This window comes from Mus musculus, chromosome 5 (genome assembly GCF_000001635.26).
Source record: "Mus musculus strain C57BL/6J chromosome 5, GRCm38.p6 C57BL/6J".
Taxonomy (NCBI): domain Eukaryota; kingdom Metazoa; phylum Chordata; class Mammalia; order Rodentia; family Muridae; genus Mus; species Mus musculus.
This window is the reverse complement of record NC_000071.6, coordinates 29,219,280-29,237,166: the sequence shown is the minus strand read 5'-3', so window position 1 is coordinate 29,237,166 and position 17,887 is coordinate 29,219,280. Positions and strand designations below refer to the sequence as shown.

Genomic DNA, 17,887 nt, shown 5'->3' with positions numbered 1-17,887 from the left:
GTATTTTAAAGTAATACAGGACAGGCACTAAAGGCCTTTTTCTGGTATCTGGGTTTAAAACTTTTTTTTTGGTAAGGTATTATCAAATGTCTTCATTAATCTTCAGCTATTTTAAAAATTCTTTGCCAATATCTTTCAAACTTACATGCATTGGTTCCAGGTGGGAGTGACTATGGGGCTAAATTTGAATTTCCCTGTTCATACTACACTGTTTGCATAGGAAGATTTCTGCCGTTCATGAGCTTCTCTGGGAGGCTCCCCGTAGTGTTTGATAGAATTGTGTTGGATCATGGCTGAAAGCCAAATTCAAAAGTCAGTTGATGATGTGATATTGAGTCAAAGTTATTTTTGAAATCACCCATAAAATCCTTAAATAGTCTATAGCTGTACTGGCTGGTTTTGTGTGTCAACTTGACATAGGCTGGAGTTATCACAGAGAAAGGAGCATCAGTTGAGGAAATGCCTCCACGAGATCCAGCTGCAAGGCATTTTCTCAATTAGTGATCAAGGTGGGAGGGCCCCTTGTGGGTGGGACCATCTCTGGGCTGGTAGTTTTGGTTCTATAAGAGAGCAGGCTGAGCAAGCCAGGGGAAGCAAGCCAGTAAGTAACATCCCTCCAAGGCCTCTGCATCAGCTCCTGCTTTCTGACCTGCTTGACTACTAGACCTGACTTCCTTTGAGTTCCAATCCTGACTTCCTCGGTGATGAACAGCAATGTGGAAGTGTAAGCTGAATAAACCCTTTCCTACTGTCTTAGTCAGGGTTTCTATTCTTGCACAAACATCATGACCAGGAAGCAAGTTGGGGAGGAAAGGGTTTATTCAGCTTACACTTCCATACTGCTGTCCATCACCAAGGAAGTCAGGATTGGAACTCAAAGGAAGTCAGGTCTAGTAGTCAAGCAGGTCAGGAAGCAGGAGGTTATGCAGAGGCCATGGAGGGATGTTCTTTACTGGCTTGCTTCCCCTGGCTTGCTCAGCCTGCTCTCTTATAGAACCAAAACTACCAGCCCAGAGATGGTCCCACCCACAAGGGGCCCTCCCACCTTGATCACTAATTGAGAAAATGCCTTGCAGCTGGATCTCGTGGAGGCATTTCCTCAACTGAAGCTCCTTTCACTGTGATAACTCCAGCTGTGTCAAGTTGACACAAAACTAGCCAGTACAATTGACCCCTTGTCAACTTGACACACAAACACATCACTAGTAAGCCTCAACCCTTTCCTCCCCAACTGCTTTTTGGTCATGATGTTTGTGCAGGAATAGAAATCCTGACTAAGACAATAGCATATGCAGTACATAGCTGTGTTTGTACAGTCCTACAGGAAGTATCTATTGCATCTTGTAACTCTGATATACAGCCTCATGTAGCCCTTCAGTGTCTCCGAGACTCTACCACACCCCCCTTCTCACTACACTCAACCACATGACTTGTAGGATTTATATACCTATCTATAGTCAGAAAATCCTACTACTCATGTCCAGGGACACAGACTCAGGGAACAAATTTAAACATTCTTTCAGTTAAAAAGTCTTTAAATTGTATATGTGAGTGAATTTAAGTAAATCCATGTATGATGCAAGCATCACACATTCCCAGCTTCCCACTCTTATTCTATAAATTTGTAGTATTTTGGAACTGGTCTTGTTTATTCAGTTATGTGATGAGCGTTAGGAATGGGTAAAGTGTTGCCACTGGAAATGAGATGTAGAAGTGGAATAGACATCATATATATGTAAGTAGTGGGGAAGAACAGGTTCTAGTGAATGGCACCTAAGCTTGGTCTTTAATGTAGGCATGATGGGGTACTCATGCCAGTCACACATGCAAGTGACTGGCATGTGAAGGTCAGGGATGGCTTGGGTTGCCCTGCTAGGAAGCAGTCGTATGCTTCATGGCAGAGTCTTACCACAGAACTCTACAAACCTCTGAGGCAGTCTGTGGAGTCTGGCCTAATCCCAACTGCATTTGTTACAGGTATGGACACACCCCACTTTAGTAAGAACTCTATTTTTATTTTTTAATAGGAATCACTAGATTCGATCTACTTGGAGACTTTGGAAGATTTAATTGGCTGGGAAATTTCTATATTGTATTATCCTACAATTTACTCTTCGCCATCATGACAACATTGTGTTTGATCAGAAAATTCACATCAGCAGTACGAGAAGAACTTTTCAAGGCCCTAGGTAATCTTGAGATTTATAGACATTTTTCTCTACTAATCATGACTTTAATATTTGTCTCTCTATTTAGTTTCTAAGTGTGCATGGCTGTCAGTCCCATCCTTGACTCATGTGTTGGTGGGTCTGGATCAGAACTTTGTCACTGTACTGCAGGACCTCATCTGTAAGGTGTGTGAGTAGGAACTGTGGTTGTTCTGATGGGGCCTCAGGACAGGGCGGAGGACATGATAAGAACTTTAGGATGGCAGTCAGCCCTTTCTGTTTATCATTGTATCATTGTGTCATTGTATCATTGTGTCATTGTATCATTGTGTCATTGTGACATTGTGTCATTGTCTCATTGTATCATTGTAGTGAGGAGGAAGACTTGGTGTTGCAGGCTTGGTTTTTATCATGGTACCTTTTACCATTATTTACTTGAAGTTTTAGGAGGACTTGGATTTCCTAAGTGAAAAAGCAATATATAATTCTCGCCAGTAAGCCATATAACTCTGGAAAACAATGTTAGCATTCTTGGTATGGACAGGATAGGGTGTTTGCTTTCATGTCTCCATCATTTGTATTGTGGTAAAGAGCCTGCTCAAGTGATATGTCTTTGCTGCATTACTCCTACACACATGCTGAACATAGTCCTGGGTTTGTACTTTAGGGTAAGCAGCACTCCAAAAGCTTCCCAGGCAGTCATGTAGCATTTACTCCATAGCAGTAAAGAAAGGTGGTGGTTCCTGTAGGAAACCCTAGCATTGGCTCATTTGCCTGATACCACTTGAATGTTTATGCTCCATATAGGTTGTAGTTTTAGCTATTTCAAGAGGCAACATATTGATAGATCTATTGCGGCCCCAGCTTCAGAAAGCTTAAACTATAGAGGTAGCAATAAAGCTTCTCCTAGCACCAACCTTATGATCCTGGTGTTTGAAAGGATGACCTTTGAAGAAGCAAACACCAGGTTACAGTTCCACATGTATTTTATTTGTAACATGCACTCTGAGAATATAGCTGGTTGAAATACTGCCCTAGGATGAAAAGCTATGTCTCATTTCAACTAAAACACCAGATAATTTATGAATTTTAGTGTCATAGTATCAAACACATTAAAAATAGGCAGATGCATTAGAATCAAGAAACCCTCAATCACGTGTCTAGTTGAAACATTTTTAGCTAGGATCTCAGATCAATTCCAGCTTGGCTATAACCAAGATGGCTGCAGTGTATCAGTGTTGGCATTTTGCTGTGTAGCTTCTGTAAAAGTTATAAGTCAACCTGCCAGAGGCCAGAGAGAGGCCCTGTGCATCAGTTTGACCATAGACATAGTGTAGTTTTCAAGAGTTATGTGAAACTCAAGAGTTGTGTTTATTTTTCAAATATTTTCTATTATCTTTTTATATATTACTTAGGGGCAATTCCCTGTATAGAAAAGATCCTTTTTAAATATATGTTCAAATGGCCCAAGGTGTTAAGTCTGACTTTAATAACCAATTTCATTTCTAACAGTTTTCAGAGAACATCTGCTGCACAGTAGCAACAGTAGTGATGTTAACCAAGCCAGACTGTTTTGGGAGAGGTCTACAGATGACATTTTTGCAGTTTTATCAGTACTGTGTCATACCCAAATTTAAGAAGTGAACCTACTTAAGTCTTAAAAGTGTAGTTCCTGGGTCAACAATGTGTCTCAGTGGTAGAATGCTTGTCTACCATGTATAAGGTCCTGGGTTTGACCTCCAGCATTGCAGCCTACACAGGAAAGCTGTCCTGCTGCTAAGCATGTCTTTTCTGGTCACCCCATTCCTTAGCACTGCTCCTTTCTCACCTTTATCCTAATTTTTCTACAGGACTTCACAAACTTCACTTGTCAGATACCTCAAGGGATTCAGAAACTACAAAGCCTTCTGCAAATGGGCATCAGAAAGCACTGTGAGACCTGACTGCCTCAGTAGCACTCTACAGCAAGTCCCGACAACTGATTCATGACATTCCCATAGACAGTGTTCATTCTGGTGGGTCTGGACCCAGCTGACAGTGCCCTTTCGCATAAGCACTTACAACTTAGCACTAGTCATCTGTGTCTCCTGGGAGTTTTCTGATTGGCCGGATATGACAGCTTTTGGTTAAACCCTGAGTCTTGAGACTGAGGAAAAGCTGTGTGTCTATAGCAGGAACTACCTGGATGAGAGGTGAAGACTCGGACGCCCTTAGGCTTTTGCTTTACACCATGAGAAGCTTGGTTCTGCAGGCAGAAGCCTGCCTGAAAGTCATCTGGTGCCCCAAAGCATTTTCACAAGGTCCTGGAAACTGTTGTACAAGTAACAAACTACATTTTTATTTAAAAAACCAAAAGCAGATTTTCTGATTCATCTTACAGAATCTTCATTAGACTTTGAGCCAGTGGAACATACTAGATTCTTTAAACACCTGAGCCTTGGTGGGCAGCCCCAGGACTATTTTTTTGTGGTAAGCTGCAGTATGAAGCACATGCGATTGTAGATTTGGACAGTGTGTGTACCTGATAATACTTTTCACAGCACAGTGCCAGTGTTGTACACACCTTAGACTTTGCCTTATAGGCTGTATGTACATTCATTTTTTAAAACCTTTTTTTCAAAAACTACTCCACTCTGTGCTTGTTGTATGTGTGTAACCCAAAGACAGAAATTGCTTTTTCAGGCTTCGGTGCCTCTCATACACCACCTTAAGTCTCCACCCCAGGAAGGTTACCAGTGTGATACCCAGAACTTACAGGTCAGGGTCTCCACAGAAGGGCAGGTGCAGCAGGTGCAGCTCATAACTAATATGAGCTCATAACTACTTAGTTGTTTAGTTTAATTGTTGGAATGGTTTCTCAACTCCTGAGTCTACTGATTTAAAAAAAAAAAAAAAAACTGAGCGCATGCTATTGTTGTTCCTAGGTAGCACACATTTCACAGAAATATAGTGATGCTCACATGCACTGTATGGATGACATAACAGGATTTGTGTTCAGAAAAAGAAGTAAAGCACTTTTTTCTCAAATTGTTGAATTTAGTTTCTTTTGGAGACATATATGAAAGGCTGTATCTGACCTTTATTTAATCTTAGAAAACCAAGAAGATTTAGCTCTATGTTTATAAGCCATTGAGTCCACATCTTTATTTACACCATGGCATCCCCTGATACTCCAGGTTAGTTTTAAGGAAACTTGGTGCTGTGGCTCTGAGTGGGTCAGTGTGTACCTCCAGTGAGTATTGATAGATTCCCGAGTGTGAGCTCCTGCGCTAGCACAGTGCGAGTTGGCTATTTCCGATTTACCTGGTCATTAATGACAGGCTCTGAAGCAGAGCAAGTCAGGGAGAGGTCAGAGTTTTCTGCTGCAGTCACTTCGGTGCACACCATTTGCCAACAACCAAACAGAGCTCTGCAAGGTAAGGTGTCTGAAAATTTTCATAAAATACTGAACTTTTCAATGTCTGTCTCTAATTTTCTTAATGAGTGTCTATATGTGAGGGGGGAGGGAGGGAAAGAGAGACAGACGGGCAGATAGACAGAAACATGGGGGCAGGCATTAATGAGTAAAGATCTAAAGGACAGCTTTCAGTAGTCAGCTCTTTCCTTTCACATGTGTGATTCAGGTACCTTTACCTGCTGAGCAAGTCCTAAACTTCTTATTCATTTGGAGGTTCTTAATTTGAAGATGGGATCCAGGTTTGGACTGACTGGAGATATTTGGTGATGAGATGGAAGTGGGCTTTAAGGATTGTCTTACCTTGATTCTTGGGCCTTCTGTGGTTGATGCACTGCGTGGTCACCACCCTTTGAGGGTCACTGGTCACTCACCTGAGAGTTGCCTGGAGGGAGGGACTGGTTCCAGGTGCCATCACTTCACTGGGCATGTGCTAGAGGCTGGCTGATACAGAACTTCACGAAAGGACAGCAGCATGCTGAGGCTTCATATTCCAAGTTCGTGAAGACAGTTATATGCAGGAGTCCTGCATTGCAGTGCTGTTTTACAGAGTGCAGAAAGCTCTGCAGACAAGAGCTCCCATTCACACTAGTCATGGCACTCTAGTTTTGACTAGATGAGGTTGCACCAGTGACTCTGTTGAGTAGTCCTTTTGTTCTCTTACCTTGAATGTCCTCTTTAAACGGGCATGAAACTGGGCATGGTAGTGTTTTCCTTATAGCACTCAAGTGGCAGAGGCAGAAGGATCCCTAAGAATTTGAACCAGACTAGGTTACATAGTGAGTTCCAGGCAAGCCAGTGCTACATAGTGAAACTGTCTCTCAAAAGAAACAAACATACAAACGAAAGCAAAAAGAGGAAATGAGGGTTGGAGGTGGAATGGCTGGAGAGATGGCTCAGCAGTTAAAGAGCACTAGCTTTGCTTTCAGAGGACTCAGATTTGGTTCTTAGCATCCACATGGTGGTTCACAGTCATCAGTGACTCTAGTCCCAGGGGATTAAATACCCTTTCAGACCTCCATGGGCACTGACTGCAGGCACATGGTGAAGGAAAAACACTTCCATACATAAAAATAATTACTACAATTTAAGCTAAAAGGGCACCAAACACTTTATAGATCTTGATGAGAGGCTATATCAAATTTTATACATTGTGACACCGGTTTTTTATAGATTTTCTAGCATATATTTTAGATCTATTTATCATCTATCTATCTATCTATCTATCTATCTTTCTATCATCTATCTTATATAAAATAAAGTCTGACCTAAATATGAGACCCTGTATGGTTGTCTAAAAACATACTGTTAGCTCCTTCAGTCACACCTGTTTGGGGCTGGCTGGTGAATCAGAAGGAACCTTGTTGGGTCTGCTGCTCACCACCTATGGGGCTGTGGGCATGGTGGCAGCAGCAGTTGTTGCCACTTCTGCTTTGGCCAAGCACAGTAGGTGATCCTGATAGTCAGCAGCACAGATTCCCATTGATTCTAGTCTATGTATTTGCTTATGGTTGGTACAATATTTAATGTATATAGGCAGAAGTATTATAGGGTCTTTAAATATGTGAACATATGTAGCACTGCTTTTAAACTTAAAACGGATATGATATTTTTCATATGTCAAGACACACTGGTAAATTTCTGTTACATATTGTTTTCAAGTTTTCTGTTAGTCTTGTTTCTATGAGGTACTTTTATTGTAACTTAAAATTCTTAGAAATTAAAGTTCTGAGAAAAACCTTATACTTGTTTTATAAGTCCCTGCACATATATCTATTCTTCAATTCTATCATGATGAACATTTAAGAGTATTGACAGGCTGCTTCTGGTTCAGTGTTAGAACTCAGTGGTATTAGACAAAGAGAAAGGTATTTTAACTTGCTTTTGTAAGACCCCGAAGCTGGGCCCCTGCTCAAGTCCTGGGATGAGCTGGCCAGCACCCCAGTGACCCAAGAGAAAACCACACCTGATACAAACTGCAAGAGGTTTTATTATCAGCTAGCTGAGAACAACTCTTTCTGCCATGAAGGGCAAGGGAGTTCGCCCTGGGCGGTGACAGTAGGGGGCTTTTAACAGCTAGCTGAGGAATTGGGAGGAGTTGGGAGGAGCTGGGCAGAGTTCTTCTCTGCCGGGTGTCCTTGGTGAAATTTACAAGGCAGAAGGAGTGGGGAGTGAGTTCTTTCTGAATTTTTATCTCCGTGTCCTCGGCACAGGAAGCCAGGCAAGTGCCTGGCTGGGTCTTTTACAATTATCGCATCTCTGGTTATAAAGTATAGAAACAAAAAGGCTTTTTGCTGGTTATAGAGAACAAAGAGCTTCTTTCTGGCTGTATTTTTAGAGATCAGGGAAAACAAGCTTGGGGAACGTCCAGGGGCTTTACCTTCCAGGGAGAAACGCTCTAAGTCGGGGTCCCACACTTTCTGTTGTGAATTTATGATATCTTTGCAACCCAAAAGTAGTGTTAGTGGTTGATCACATGCATCTTACATTATTGAATGATTCAAGCTCATTAGACTTGTTTCTTTCTTCCATAGAAGAACTGAACTTCATCCAGAGCTCTACAGTGCTGTTCACACTGGCTCATTTGCTGGAAGTGTGCACAGCCTGCGAGCACCAGTGGCCTCACACTTCAGTTCACAATAAGAAATGAATATCCTCTGTAACTGAGTTTACATGCACACCAAAACACATATAAGAACTTAAAACAGGCTGGGCAGTGGTGGTGCACGCATTTAATCCCAGTACTTGGGAGGCAGAGGCAGGCAGATTTCTGAGTTCGAGGCCAGCCTGGTCTACAGAGTGAGTTCCAGGACAGCCAGGGCTACACAGAGAAACCCTGTCTCAAAACAAAACAAAAAACCAAAACAACAACAACAAAAAGAACTTAAAACAGTGGCATTATTTTTTTTCTTGTGATCCATGTTAGGACTTTCTGATGTTTATTTATTTATTTTGGTTTTTTCGAGACAGGGTTTCTCTGCCTTCAGACACACCAGAAGAGGGTATTGGATCCCGTTATAGATGGTGTGAGCCACCATGTAGTCACTGGGAATTGAACTCAGGACCTTTGGAAGAACAGTCAGTGCTCTTAACCATTGAGCCATCTCTCCAGCCCTTGTTTATTTTTTTAAATACCAGGCACAAACTAAGTTATTTCCTGACCTACTAGTACAAAATGGGAGGTACATTTCCATTTGAAAACCATAATGAATCTGGTTTAAAAGAACTAATACACTTCTTGTTATTAGTGTTGACTTGAATATTAATTGGGTAAATTTGTTGCCTCAAAAGTTTTCTGAGTATTGTCTTTTTCCTCCCAAGAACTGTTGTGAAAAGTCCTGCTATAAACATGACACCTTGGCACCAAGGACATAGGTTCCTACAGCCTTATACCCAGAAACTTAAAGGACACGGGCCATGTTTCTGAGACCCCAGGTTGTCCCCATTGCTTACGGCTTGAAGAGTCTGGTCTTTCCTCTCTCACAGGCCTGCACTGGCTCAGGCTACACGGTGGGTCACTTTGACTTATATGTCTTACCGTGAGCTCACATCAGAGACTGTGACATGGGGCTGGTGTGCAAGAGTATGGGGACAGGAAATAAGTGTTCCTTCCTGACACATGGGCAGCTCTGAAGTGTCATAGGAAATGCATACCCCCATTTCATGTCTTTGGAACACAGCCAAAACAACAACAAGGTGTTTGAGATTGCCCTATTCTTAAGTGAAGAGGTAGGTTAGGCCAGGTCATCTGGATTCCAGTGACTCCATTGGCTTGTTCAGAGTTCTCAAACAGCAGACAAATCTTGGAGGCTTACTTCTGTGTGTTGATGAGACTTGAGAGTGTGAGCAGCCACCCTAGCTTGCCTATCCATGGAACATGGGGAACTTCCTTCTTTATTCTACATTTAATGCAGTCAGTACTTAATACAGATCAATAAGCAGATGTCTAAGACAATGTGATTCTAAAAGGAGACCAATTTTATGGATATATCTTGCAAGGACTGAGAGCTTAACAATATAGCATCTAGCTTAGAGTGTTATCCTTGCCCCATACTGCCTGAATACCTTGCTTACTCTCTTTCTCTATTCAAACCTATAATCTTATTTAGGATTCAGAAAGTTTGAAGTAGGTCCAGTTCTAGCTATACTGCAGAGGACAAAACTCAGTAGCTGTGACCTGCGAAGTTGGTATCGGCCTTGGCCCAGGAGTTCCCAGGGGCCAGACAATAAGCCTTGTGTAGGAACTAAAGGTAGTAAAAAGCCTATAACCAGTTTTCAAATTATTATCTATGTCCTGAGTGGTAAGGATAGCTAATAGAGGGTCATGTAACATTGTAGTTTTAATAAATGATGTGGCTGTCTCATGTACTTTGAAAGGAAAAAAAGAATCCTACAAAGCATAATTAAGGCTGGACTCCACCCTAGCTCGTTATGGGTTTTTAAAGCTCTTACTGCTCTGAGAGCAGAAACCTCAGAGCACCTACTGTTGGCTCACATAAACCACTTTTGGGCCAGAATGCCCTGAAAATGTGCTCCTTTGGCAGTGTCTTATTCAGTTCATGCGTTAGTAATGAGAGTGCCTAGGGATGGGTCAGGTCCTATAGACCAGCAACCATAAAAATGTCTAAGTGTGGAAGAACTCATGTCTGTCTACAATGTGGGGAGAAAGACATAATTGCTACAACCTAGAGCATGCAGGTTTTCTAAGTATGATTAAAGTAAAAAGTGGGAGTAGGCAGTGAGAAGGAGGTTTAATCTTGCAAGGATGCTGAGACATCTAAGTTAAGGGGAGATCAGTAAAGATTGTGCTGAGGAAGAAGCCACAGTGAGAAGGATGTCACATTCTATGGCCTCTGAACCCTCTTACTGGCATGAGGTGCTCCAATCAGTGCTCATTTCCAAGTGACAGCTGACTAAAGGCATGATGGAATGGTAAAAGTTTGCACTGTCCTCTCAGCTGAGCCTCCTGAATGGAAAAGTTGCTCTCTGAGATGTAGCCTGTCTCTACCTCTAAGTAGTCTCCAAATTAGCCACCAAATGTTATAACAGTAAATCTAATCATTAAGAAAAATTTGAGTACAACATGTACATACTAATCCATAAATTATATATCAATGCATACATTTGAAACCAACAAAAGAAAACTAAAAAAAAAGAATTGTAAATACTTCTTACATTGTGTAGAGAGCAGTTCTGAACCCTGGAATACACCTTTGCTTGCTACCTGCATTCACATCCAGGCTGGATACTGGCTCCCATTGGCACTGCCTCCCAGCATAGCCTCAACATGCTCTTCCTCCAAAGAAAGCAGATTCCCTGGTGAAGGCTGAGGCAAAGCAGACTTACATCTTTGAGACAGAAAGAGCCAGGGAGCTTGAGAGTGCTGTAGAATAGATGGCCCAGCCTCCATTAGCATACTGCTAATGCAGTTGAATGTGTTTTTATCTGTTCCAGTATGGAGGGGCCACCTGAGCAATGCTTCTCATTAGCTGCTGAGTGCACCAGTCTTGGCCCCATCGGCACTCTCTATTTCCAATGTGGAGTATAGAGGGCTAGCAAACTACTGTCTGTGTACTTACTACACACAGTTTTCTTTTTCCTGTTCTTAGTTCCTCAGCAATAGTAAAGCAACTGTTCACAGAGTACTTACACTATGCTAGGCATTATAGTTCAGAGGTGATTTCAAAGTGTATGAAGAGATATAGTTGGTTATAAGCGACAGGGACTTGAGTACTTGTGGGGCCTGGCATTAGTGTGTAGCACTGGCACCAAAAACTTCAGGGATTTTCCGTTGGTCCATATATGAGATTTTCATTCTCTTATATGGACCATAGGAATCTGCAACACCACCATTAGCATTTGATTTACCTAGTTTTGATGCTGAAGATCACTTTTTTCCAGTTAACATGTTAAAAGTACTTATCTATAACACACATCTATTATACAAAAATAAAAGGGAGATTCTTATGCATTGAATAAGTGTGTCAGTTTCTTGCTGTTGGTCAGACACTAGCTACATTTTAATTAACACTACTTCTCATTTATTTTAAGTAACTAAATTCAACAAACGAACATGCTGTTTTTAATGCAATAAAGACCACAGTTAAATAGGAACTTATATTTCCTCTATATAATCACAAAGAACAGTCAGCAATGTAGTCCTCTACCCCAAACCCATGCAGCTCATCCAAAAGCAGGATAGCCTTTACCCCTTTCTTGTTCTAGTCAGACATTTAACTTCCTGGACATGAATTCAGCATTCAACAATTTTCTTTTGGTAGCAGGAGCGACAGAGAGGACAGACATGGAAAGGGGCATTGTCTCCTAAAGAAAACTCCTCCAAAGCCAGGAGGCAGGCATTGTGGAACAGATGTGCACAGGACAGGAGGACTGTCTCTCTGGGACGCTGGCTGCTGGTTCCTATGGCTGCTTGCCGGCCATCGCCATGAAAGGAGAGTGGAGTCAGGCAGATGGAACATTCATAGATCTCATGGTGAGCAGCCTGCAGCACAAAGCAGACACAGCTTTGTTACAGGAGTCCCGTCGTCCCCCCCCCGTCACATTCCACAATTACTCAGACCTACAGTGAGAACTATAGCCCAAGACATGAATCCATGGAAAATCTTAAATGTCAATATGTGAGATATAGATTATAATACCCAATTAAACAAAAATACTTTAAAACTGCTGAACACTAATAATATAACATATATAGTGCCTTTTAATTAAAAATGGAAAATTGGGCTAAGCATGGTGGCACACGTCTTTAATCCCAACATTCAGGAGGATAGAGGCAGGTGGATCTCGAGTTCAAGGCTGGTCTACAGAATGAGTTCCAGAACATCCAGGGCTACAGAAAAACCAACAAAACAAAAGTAAAAGTCAGAAATTGCTAAGTCCTTGGCTGTTACTGTTAAAGTTTTAAAACCTTCCCAATTTTATGTTTTAAGCTGTTTTTTAGCCCCCTATTTAATATTTAAGTTTTCCTTCTATCTTGGCTTCGAGTTGCTGCAGAGTCCTGCTTTCCTTCCTAGGCTCCTGCAGGTACAGGAGGAAGGCAGGAAGCATTAGGATTGGCCTTTTGGGTTTTCATTGTTCATAACAGCCACCATCGAACTAGAGCTTTAACATTTCCGCGTACAGGACTGAGCTAATAGCAAAGGCCTGGGTGTCCCCATCCAAGCAAAACTCACCAAGGCTCCCAGACCTGCACTGCAGTCCATTCTGCAGAGGGCAGTAGGAAGCTGCTCTGAAGCCTACCTGTGCTTGGATTTTCTCCCAGTCCTCCTTGGTGATTATCTGGCCACACCTTTCATCTAGCTGCTGAAGAATGCTACGGTTTACCGCCAAGCAGACATCAATTTCTGAGAAGAGTTCATCTATGTTGGTGTTGTATGAGCACAGGATTCGGTGGCTGATCTCTGTGAACTGAGAGCAGAGCCATAGGCTGGAGCGTCTGAATGAGGGCAGTCCTTCCTGAAGCAGGGACTTGATGTCCCTTCTCCAGCAGCTGTGATGTGACCATACGCTAGACACTACAGCTGGAGTGGGCTTCCTGAGGGGAAGCTACAGCAGGGCAGGCCACGATGTCTGTCTGTCTTACCATCCTCAGCTAGCTCCTTTTGTCACCGTTTTGGGGACTTTCCACTCTCATCAGTGAGAGCCCAGTTCACTGCTGCTCAGCGGTTGGCTCAGGTCTTTCCTTCTGTTAGAAGTTGCCATGTCACAGGAGACTTTATTAAATAAGTGGTTATACTTTAATCTTGCTCATCTGCCTCTTGTTGGTCTAATTCACAGGATTCCAGCTCAAGAGTTTAGGGAGGTATAAACAAGAAAAGATACTTTTTGCTTTGCTGCAGTTAGCACAGAATGCATCTGGGACTAAAGCTGACAGGAGGAGGGAACTTGAATCATAGTGGACTTACACAGCACAGTGTATAAGTTCTTGGTACTGCTACCAGGCATGTGGGGACTACTGCTTTGCTCACCAGTCATTTTCCCTGTGGAGCTGTGGCTCCAGACTATATATGATCTTATGCAAGCAGAAAAGGAAACCCAGGCAAAGGAGGGTCACCTGTGACTTGTTTTCATTCAAGCTCTAAGGTCACAATTTGAAACACTCCTTGCCTAATGACTTTAAACGTTTTCCTCCAAGCACAGATAATCAAGATGGGTAACTGAGATGCCCCAGTACAGAACAGACCCCTTGGGAATTGGGTTAAGTTCTATACTGGTAGTGTCAGTATAGAGGCAGCATATGCATGCCATCTGAAGTTTTAACCTTAAGTCTAGTGTCCTTTAAACTCAGGCTTTTATAAAGATTGTATGTGTACACACACACACACACACACACATGAAATAGACTTAGGAAAGCAACTGGCCCTAGGACAAATGACTTGGGCACAGATCAGATGCTGGCTGGCTGTGGCAGAGCATGTAGTCATATCCTAATAGGAGCTGCTGGATCCACTGGACTCCAATACTTTGAGCACATATTGGTGTGAACTAGTTGCATACACTTAGGAAGGTGGGGTCTGCTCATGTGATAGAGCAGTTTCCCACCAGCTTTACCTGCTGCTGTTAACTCTACATCAGCATGTCTGCTTCTTGATTCATCTGGATAGATCTGCTGTGATTCTTTGATCTCCCTGAGTTGTACCCTCTCCAGCTGCAAAGGCTTGACACTGTGCCTGTCCTTCCCTCAAGATGCTGTCACCATATTTTAAAAGAGTTAAGTCTTTATTATAAGTACTATATTGTTAAGTAGAAATATAACATGGCTTAAACTTTAGTGGGGTTTGCATTTAGATAGTAAGGAGGCATGGTGGTACACACATATAATCCCAGCATTCAGAGGACTTGAGGCAAGGGATCAAAGTTTGAGGCTAGCCTGAGCTACATGGAACCCTGTCTCAAAGTGATTTTTTTTTGTTACTGTTTTGTTTACAAAGTTGAATAGGTTTTAAGTGTTCTTCCCCAATTCCTTTTTGGTAAGCTTTCATGACTTATTTTTAATTAGAACATTTATTTAAAATGTACGTTATTGGTCTGTGCTTAAATATCATAGTAATTGTGGTCTTAGTTACTTACAACATAATTGTAGGGAATCCTTCACAATTACCTCTGGACAGATGTTCAAATATAAACTTATGACTTAACAGGATGGTACCACTTCACACAGCATCTTGTAATCAGTATGTTTAGAAAATGAAATTTCACAGTATTTACTATTATACCAGTCAGTATTCATGGAAGGTGGGCATGACAGGCACACAAAAGCACTCTCTAATCAGACATGAGTTTCGTATTTCACAGACACTTTGCCAGATCAGCTCACCCAGCCTTGTTTGTTCTTAGTGTTGCCTTCCTGGACCCATCTTTTCCAGATAGAGAGAAAATCCTGTGACCAGGTTCTTCTGACCAGGTACTCACATGTGACACCCACTCTCTTCATTTGCTGCCCAGCTTAAGATACACACAGAAGGGAGCTAGCCAAGGATGCTCCATAGGGAGGAGATCACATTTTCACATTGGGTGTCCAGCTTAGGTGTGAGGCCCTAGACCCTGGACACCATGGCTCTGTATTACCAGCTTCCAGCCCTGTGCTCTGCTTTAGCTCCAGTTTGAGTTTTTAAGAACAAGTACACAGCAGAAATGCTCAGGTGGGTGGTAATAGTGCAGTCACAGTGTTTGCTAGGTCCAGAAGCCAGTCTTTCACATGGGTTGGGGAAGAGAATCATTCCCTGATTTCAATTAGGCTATAAAGATTTAGTTTCTTGAGCAAGCAGAAAAAGATTTGCTGTTAAGGGAATCATATGAGAAAAGCCTGGGAAAGAATTGCAAAGCAGCACATGGCGTACTTTTACAAGCCTTTTGCTATACTACAGTTGCTTTGAGGTTACTTACACTATGCCACTATGCAACAAAATGCAGTTAGAGCTATATGTGCAATGCTAAGATTTTTAGTAATCATGTTGAAAAGGCTTCTAAATTTAATTTTTCCCTCCCAATATGCCCAAAATACCATTTCACCATTTTCATTTGAATGATACCCCATATCAAGTCAGATCTGTCTTGTTTCCAGGACTCAAAGCCAAGTGGCTTATGGTCATCTGTATAAGGACTCTGATGCCTAGGAAAGACAAGCAATTTAGTAGATGAGGAGGCCATTAAAGAGTAGTGGCTAGTGTCATTTGAGGTAGGAGAGGGAGCTCATTCACGGCCATCATCCACAGATCTTTTCTGAAAATCTAGGGCCTTAATGGCAGTACACTGAACTAGCATAGCTGAGGCCCTGGGCTCTGTTAGGAGACTCATGTTAGAGGGGCGCAGCACTGACAGGTGACCATTACATGCTCATCTGCTGGCAGCTGGTATATCACCTACAAACTCCATTTCTCATTCACTGGTGGGCCTGGAGCACACAGGTTCATTGGTTGCTTGCAGGTCAGGGCACCTTCTCTGCCTCTGAATAAGACCCAGAATGTGCTGCACACAGGTGCTCACAAGCTGTCCTTACAACTGACCAGCCCATTTGTGTAATTACCAACACCTGGTCAGCTGTGTCTAGCCTGTATTCTCTTTTCTTTTTGTCCTGCCACTTTACATCATGGCATGAGTATGGAGATAAGAAGACAGTTACTGGGAGTCAGTTCTGTTCTGCAGGTCCTGGAGGTACTCCAGTCATCAGGCTCCACAGCAAAGTGCCTTTGCCTGCTAAGCCATCTCAATGTCCTCTCATTAAAAACAAAACAAACCCGAGTTCTCCATTAAAAATTTCTATTTTTTTGCAAAGCTATAAGGCAAAAGACACTGTTAATAAGACAAAAAGGCCACCAACAGATTGGGAAAGGATCTTTAACAATCCTAAATCAGGTAGGGGACTAATATCCAATATATATATATATATATATATATATATAAAGAACTCAAGAAGGTGGACTACAGAAAAGAATTCTCAACTGAGGAATACCGAATGGCTGAGAAGCACCTGAAAAAATGTTCAACATCCTTAATCATCAGAGAAATGCAAATCAAAACAACCCTGAGATTCTACCTCACACCAGTCAGAATGGCTAAGATGAAAAATTCAGGTGACAGCAGTTGCTGTTGAGGATGTGGAGAAGGAGGGACACTCCTCCATTGCTGGTGGGATTGCAAGCTTATACAACCACTCTGGAAATCAGTCTGGCGGTTCCTCAGAAAATTAGACATAGTACTACTGGATGATCCAGCAATTCCTCTCGTGGGCATATACCCATAAGATGTTCCAACTTATAATATGGACACATGTTCCACTATGTTCATAGCAGCCTTATTTATAATAGCCAGAAGCTGGAAAGAACCCAGATGTCCCTTAACAGAGGAATGGATACAGAAAATGTGGTACATTTACACAATGGAGTACTACTCAGCAATTAAAAACAATGAATTCATGGAATTCTTAGGCAAATGGATGGATCTGGAGGATATCATCCTGAGTGAGGTAACCGAATCACAAAAGAACACACATAATATGCACTCACTGATAAGTGGCTATTAGCCCAGAAACTTAGAATATCCAAGATACAATTTGCAACACACATGAAACTCAAGAAGAAGGAAGACCAAAGTGTGGATACTTTGTTCCTTCTTAGAATGGGGAACAAAATACCTATGGAAGGAGTTACAGAGACAAAGTTCAGTGCTGAGATGGAAGGAAAGACCACCCAGAGACTGCCCCACCCATCCCATATACAACCACCAAACACAGACACTATTGCATATGCCAGCAAGATCTTGCTGACAGGACCCTGACATAGCTCTCTCTTGTGAGGCTATGCCAATACCTGGCAAATACAGAAGTGGATGCTCACAGTCAGCTATTGGATGGAACACAGGACCCCTAATGAAGGAGCTAGAGAAAGTACCCAAGGAGCTAAAGGGGTCTGCAACCCTATAGGAGGAACAACAATACAAACTAACCAGTACCCCCAGAGCTCCTGTCTCTAGTTGCATATGTAGTAGAGGATGGCCTAGTTGGCCATCAGTGGGAGGAGAGGCTCTTGGTCTTGCGAAGATCATATGACCCAGTACAGGGGAATGCCAGGGTCAGGAAGCAGGAGTGGGTGGGTTGGGGGGGGTATAGGGGACTTTCAGGATAGCATATGAAATATAAATGAAGAAAATATCTAATAATAAATGCCTTATAAAAGTTCCTATTTTTAAGCTTTACTTTCTGTCACCTTAAAGGTGAAAACTTTTCTTTTTCTTTTTTTTTTTCTGA

At 42.2% G+C, this 17,887-nt stretch overlaps 2 protein-coding genes across 27 annotated transcripts in view; one reads left to right on the top strand and one right to left on the bottom strand.

The window, feature by feature from the left end:
* Positions 1 to 7,365, top strand: part of Lmbr1 (limb region 1) — a 148,620-nt gene extending 141,255 nt beyond the window's left edge. For all 10 annotated transcript variants that reach the window (XM_006535767.4, XM_006535764.4, XM_011249782.3 and 7 more), the window contains 2 exons: positions 2,028 to 2,189; positions 4,019 to 7,365. In XM_006535767.4, coding sequence (XP_006535830.1) covers positions 2,028 to 2,189; positions 4,019 to 4,104 — 248 coding nt within the window. In that variant the 3' untranslated portion in view covers positions 4,105 to 7,365. The remainder of the gene's footprint in view (positions 1 to 2,027; positions 2,190 to 4,018) is intronic.
* A 2,166-nt stretch (positions 7,366 to 9,531) lies between these two features.
* Positions 9,532 to 17,887, bottom strand: part of Rnf32 (ring finger protein 32) — a 34,891-nt gene continuing 26,535 nt past the window's right edge. For 12 of the 17 annotated variants that reach the window (XM_006535775.4, XM_006535781.4, XM_006535778.3 and 9 more), the window contains 2 exons: positions 12,883 to 13,050; positions 9,532 to 12,124 (listed from right to left, as the gene is read on the bottom strand). In XM_006535775.4, coding sequence (XP_006535838.1) covers positions 11,876 to 12,124; positions 12,883 to 13,050 — 417 coding nt within the window. In that variant the 3' untranslated portion in view covers positions 9,532 to 11,875. The remainder of the gene's footprint in view (positions 12,125 to 12,882; positions 13,051 to 17,887) is intronic. The other 5 variants (NR_110371.1, NM_001289757.1, NM_021470.6 and 2 more) reach the window with 2 other exon arrangements.